Source organism: Cricetulus griseus, chromosome 5 (assembly GCF_003668045.3).
Source record: "Cricetulus griseus strain 17A/GY chromosome 5, alternate assembly CriGri-PICRH-1.0, whole genome shotgun sequence".
Taxonomy (NCBI): domain Eukaryota; kingdom Metazoa; phylum Chordata; class Mammalia; order Rodentia; family Cricetidae; genus Cricetulus; species Cricetulus griseus.
In genome coordinates this window covers 190,331,640-190,337,639 of record NC_048598.1, presented here as the reverse complement: position 1 = coordinate 190,337,639, position 6,000 = coordinate 190,331,640, and the positions used below count along the sequence as shown (strand labels likewise).

At 43.4% G+C, this 6,000-nt stretch overlaps 1 protein-coding gene across 1 annotated transcript in view; it reads right to left on the bottom strand.

The window, feature by feature from the left end:
• Nucleotides 1–3,648: 3,648 nt before the first annotated feature.
• Dicer1 (dicer 1, ribonuclease III) overlaps nt 3,649–6,000 on the bottom strand; it is a 38,095-nt gene continuing 35,743 nt past the window's right edge. Inside the window, 3 exon segments of the mRNA NM_001244269.1 lie at nt 3,649–3,837; nt 4,158–4,233; nt 4,334–4,496. Coding sequence (NP_001231198.1) covers nt 3,672–3,837; nt 4,158–4,233; nt 4,334–4,496 — 405 coding nt within the window. The 3' untranslated portion in view covers nt 3,649–3,671.

Here is a 6,000-nt window from a genome sequence, read left to right as displayed (position 1 = left end):
TGCTACAGAACCAGCAGCTGAGGTGAATTCTGGGGCATCTGTAACATTTAAACTGTCCGTGGTTGTTCTTCAAAGAAAAAACGGACAAGAAAAAAATAATGAGTAAAATAATATATGCAAGTTAGTTTGAGGTGTTCATTTTCCCTGCTAGTGGACAGCACATGGTCTCCATGCCAGACACATAACTTTTACAATCATTTTAACTATCCTTGGTCTTAAAACATATCTTTAAAATGTCTCATGTACAATATAAAATACAAAATTTATTGAGAAATAGTTAAATTCCAGAAGAGTAATCAGCAGGTGGGAACTATAGGTTCTTAGGCGTTGTTAAATCAACACAGAGGCGACAAACAAAACCTGTGTGCCCCTGCAGACACAAATCAGCTAAGGATGAGAATGTAGGCTCAGCTCAGGTCTGTCCGTCCGTGAAATAAAGGTGCAAGGCCTCGGTATGCTAATGTAAGTTTGTGTGGAAGGATTAGATGCCTTCACCGAGCAAGGAGTCGTTTTAAATCAACAGGCCCCTACAAGCAAACCGGGTGGTTGTGGGGTTTTGACTGTCCGGTGGTGGCTGGTGGTGAGTGACTGCGCACAGGAACTGAACAGCAGAACAAAGCAGCCTCAAGTCCCTGATCATCAGACAGCAGTCTGTATCTTTCTGAGGACGGGTTACTGTCAATAAAATAAAAACATCAGTATTTTAAAGGATAATTATAGGAGTGTTAGAGGTCATTTGAAATTTAATCATTTCACATAATACAAACAAAAAATGTAACCAAAACATTTTAAAAGCATAATTAAGTGTTCAGTCAACAAATTTCTGCCATGCTTTCACTTTACAAATAGAAAAAAAAAAAAAGCCACAGACAAAATAATAGTTAAGTTGTGCAAGTTTGTGACACGCAGCAGGCATCACAGTATCTTCTCAAATTTGGAAATTTGAGAAGCAGCAAGGCCCAACCATGCCCCCTTCTCTGGATGAAGCATGAGTCCCTGGAAACCCTTGCATGTGCAGCATGGACCAAACAGAGGACAGAGCTGCGCATGCACACACATACACACACGCAGCATGGCTGGACTGCAAAGGGGCCACAGAGGGCATCCAGCGCTACAGCACCCTGATGAGCTCCCGTGCCTTTTGCAGCTGCTTCCTCCAGGGGACCTTACAGGCGCTGGGCATCTTCTCTACCTTCCACTACACTGGCAGAGGAGGCACACAAAGTCATCAAGTGAGGTGACAGAGCAACTTTTCTCTGAAATGAAAGCCCTCCAATCAGGGGTAGCTGGGGAAACTGCACAACACAGAAGCATTCCTGACCATCGTGCGTCTAACTTATACTTTGATTTTTCCAGCTTGGTCTCTGGGTGAATCACAGAATGCTTCAAACTGTGAGTCAAATTTCATTATCAGGAAATTTCATCCAACAAGAAAAAAAATGAAAACAGCCCAAGTTTGCTGTTGATAAAACAGTCTGAATAATGGCAGGAAATCTGAGCCCTGAGAATGGATGATCTAATTATATCCAACTCTGAACTTCTTAATATTAACAAAAAATACTCTCCTTATGGTTACAAAATATATTGAGGCATTTTTCTCCCACCAGGAATTGGAACTGTGAAACAATCTGATTTTGGTGCCAGGATGAAAGCGCATCCCATGACACAGGGATAAATGCATGAGTCACAATGCAGAGAATCAGGTAGTTTATAAATTACCAAGAGACTGTGATAGGACCACAAACTCCACCTCCCCAAATCCCACCCCCTTACCGTCTGACTGTACAAGTTACAGCTACAACATTCAAAAGATCACCTGATTTGAACTTGCTCCGATGTCTTGCATTAAGGTTTGTGTGTGTGCATGAGGGAGTGGGTGCTTTAAATCAAATAGACAATCTCAAATCAGAACTAAAAATTTAAAACAAGTCACCCAAATTAATTTCCTCAAAAACTCACTTAATAATTTAGATTCCCAATTGAAGTTTAAGATCAGTGCCAGCAAATGATCCTAGAGAAATTCACTCTCCCCACACCTGAGGGTCCCTAGGAAGTGGGGCCAACAGCTTCTGTGTGTTCACACACACAGCATCTCTTCCGGGTGGATGATGCACAGTAAAACCAATGGTAATTTAAACCTAAGTGCAGCATTACATGAAGCATCAGTCTCAGAAGGATGTGTGGGAAGTAGGAGCCACCCTGGCTCAGCTTGCTGAGACTTCAAGCATAATAGGGCAAATTGCAGCAAACCTCTACTGGATGTCGGTGGGAGGGCATGACCAACCCATAGAGCATTTTAAAAATGTAAATTAAGAGGTATTATAGTCACAGTGCAAAAAATTAAACTTCAAGCATGATACATAAACATAGCACCAACTGGGAAGATGCAGGCAAAGGGAGGGGACTGAGGTGTGTGAGTGAAGAGTGCCTACAGATCTAGTCAAGAAGCTTCAGCAAACGCCTAGGAAGCTTTACTTCTGTTCACTCTGAGATGGAACTAATGACCTAGTTAAGCTAAACTAGTGACTTCCACCCCAGGTGTCAGTCCTGGCAGTCTGTCTCAATGCTGACTCCAAGCATAAACAGCATAGCTTTGGTGCTGCCGGCAACACGGCTGGCCCAGTCAGGACACAGACAGGAGCAAGAGCTGCCCTGTCCTGCCGCTCTAGCCGTGCCTCACTCCACGACAAACCTGCAGCATCTCTAGGTGCACTGTGTCTGAGGGTCATTTGTTACCACAGCAGCCAACTGGGCAAGCATTTCCATCACCGCGACTACCTGGCAGGAAGGTCTGAGGAAAACTGGGCACCTAGTCACACATCCTGCCTATAATGATGTTTTGGAATTCCAAACTACTCACTCCGGCTTTTAGAATGTCTTCAGTGTATGTATATACACGTGTGACAGAAATCCTGCCTGCAATCGTTCTGACTCTAGTAAGCTGTGTCACCCACCTCATCTAATGAATAATCAGATAAAGGAAAGGGCAAAACAATCTGTTCCCAAAAGACTGAAAAGGAAGAAAACTATCAAATCTCTACTTTTAAGGCAAGAACCCTCTCTGTGCAGCACTATGTGGCGTCAGAAACCCTGGCCTTGACTCATCAACAGCCAACACTGACTCAAAATCTGTCCCTTACTATTAAGTGCAGCAGCGCCTGGGAGTCTTCTGGGCCCCACCACAGGGTGCTTCCCTCACAAGCTGTTCTGCTCTGTGGGGCTCAACTGCTGCGGGACAGGCACTAGTGCTAAGGGACTGCAAGGCCAGAGGACTCTACACAGTTCTAGGGACTGTTAGAGGGTTAGGCTCCAGGACCTCTTAACACCAAGCAAAGTCAACAGAAATGAAATGCAAAATCAAAACAACAACAACAAAACCCATCAAAATGAGTTCAAGAACTTGCTAAATGCTGGCATTAAAGCACTCTTGTGATTTAAACAGAGCAGAAGTGGAAAGAAGACAAGATTGTGTTTGCGCAAAAAACTAAAACTACAATTAGTTCCAAAAAGTTTATACACATATTAAATGTTTTATTCTGTTATCTATCTTGTTATCAAACTTTAAATTCTGCCTTCAGTTATTCTGCTCCGTGTCAACTCTGAATCCTCCTTTGCTGTATTTCAAATTGTGGTGCTGGTTCATCGTTTTGCTGCCTGCGCGTCTGGAGGTTTCAGCTGTTAGGAACCTGAGGCTGGTTAGCTTTGAGGCTGCGGAGGGCTCTTCTTGCTGCAGCAGACTTTGCAATCCTGTAGCTCCGACCGACACCTTTAAATTTCCCCTTTCCCACCACTTCCACGGTGACTCTGACCTTCCCATCGTAAGTTCTCTCCGCCGGGCTGCAAAACCCACACAGTTTGAATTAGAAGTCAGAGTTATTTGTTGTTATTGTCAGTCAGCACCTCTAGCCCTCTCAGGCTGATGCCCCTATGAGCTGACCGTGTACCAGGCTTATCGCACACTGTCAACGCAGGCTACTCTTTCCTCCTTCATTCAGCTTTGCTTTATAAAAACAAAAAGCAAAAGAGCAGCCAATCAGACCAAAAATGGAAACCAGGTCATAGCACATCTGTGTGGACACTCTCAGAGTCAGTAGTTATGGTTTCTTGAGAACTCTTATTTTTAGTTACATTACTTTTCAGGCACATTCCCTACTTACCTAAACTTGGCGGTTTCTGGTTCCATCTCAAGCAATTCTCTCACTGGAGAACGGGGCACGTTGGCAGAAAACTTTTCTATAATCAAAATGAAAGATTATATAACGTGACCAAAAATCCTAGAGGCATTTTAAATAGTGCTCTTAAATACGCCAAAGAGAAAGAGCCAGTACTGTACCTATTAGCGGCCGCATCATTGGATAGTACACCTGCCAGACCACCTCCAGAGACATCCCACTGTCCATATAAATGGCGCCAGCGAGAGACTCGAAAATGTCCCCCATGGCCTTGGGGACTTCGATATCCTCTTCTTTCTCCTCATCCTCCTCGGATCTCCTAAGCTATGAAGAGAAGTGACTTGTCAGAAAAAAAGGCACTTTCAAAGGCTGTCCACAGACTGCTGTCCTCGGCTGACTTTTGCTATTTAGCACCCATGGCATGCCTGCTTCATGGCAGTGGATATCCCCAAACCACCTCATCAAAAAAGAAACATGACAAGTAACTGATGCCCAGCAAACTTCTAAATTAAAACAGAATTTAAGTTTAACACAGAACTAGAAGTTAAAATTTTTCAAAATCACCTGTAACCAAATAACTGCATTTATTAGAACACCCTTCTCTCAGTGCCCAGCAAGAGCAACAGTGCAGGGACGAGGGTGGAGACTGCCACTTCTAGGGCAGAGAAGTCCTTTCTGCAGCCCTTCCCTCCAGGCTCCCGTCACTAAAGCATGAGCATACCCTCACTATGACAGCAGAGCTGTCACAGTGTGTACTTGGATCAGTGGAATAAAACCTTTAATGCTGCAATACGATCTCTGCCAATAACTAACTGCATATACAAACCCATGGATCATACTCAGTCACTAACCATCTTAACTAAAAACTACTTAACTATCCCCTTAGAAGGACCATTTAAAGAAACGAGCCATCTCAAGTTGAGTGTGTGATCACCACAAGTCACGATGCTGGTACAGCTGCAGAGCACATCAAGTTTAAGGGCAGCTGCAGTGTACAGCACACCAGCAACATTAGCAACAGTAGACCCACACCAAGTACTAATGCTGACTCTATGAGACCACATCCCCAGACAACTTCAGTTTTCTCTTTCTTTCTTTCCTTCTTTCTCTTTCTTTCTTTCTTTCTTTCTTTCTTTCTTTCTTTCTTTCTTTCTTTCTTTCTCTTCCTTCCTTCCTTCCTTCCTTCCTTCCTTCCTTCCTTTCTCTTGTTTACCTGTATTTTCTAAGAACAACAACAAAGCACAGATTATTGTGGAGGAGAAGAAAAAGGGAAAATTTTAATTTGTATTTAATATATTCACATGCTGGCTTCTCTAAGATACTCATTACTCATAGCCCACAGCTCTGGGATATGAAGAAAATTTCAAACCTGGCAGGTTTGATTCTCTCTCTTTATAGTAAAGGAAGCTAAGGCCCAGAAAGATAGACTTCCTTAAGAAAAAGCATTGTTGCTTCTATACAAGTTGATACAAAGGACAGTAAAAGAAGGAAGAAAAACTAACAGCCAGCATGCCTCACTGGCATCAAAAGAGAACTTGAATTTTAGTAAAACCCTCAAACTTAAAGAATTCAACTAGAAATGTACATGGATGGTTCCCTTCCTCACCTCGCTGCTGGCAGGGACTGCTAACAGAGGCAAAGTGGGGAGTGTAAGTGGCTGCTAGGGCTTCAATCCCAGACTCTACACTCCCACAGAAAGCCCAGAAACTCACTATTCTCCAGAGGTTTGGGCAATTGCAAAAGAGGCAGTAAAAACTGAAATCAGACAATGAGCTGGGAATGAACCCTAGACTAGAATGCAAGTTCCTTGGCCACTGGGTGCAGACGG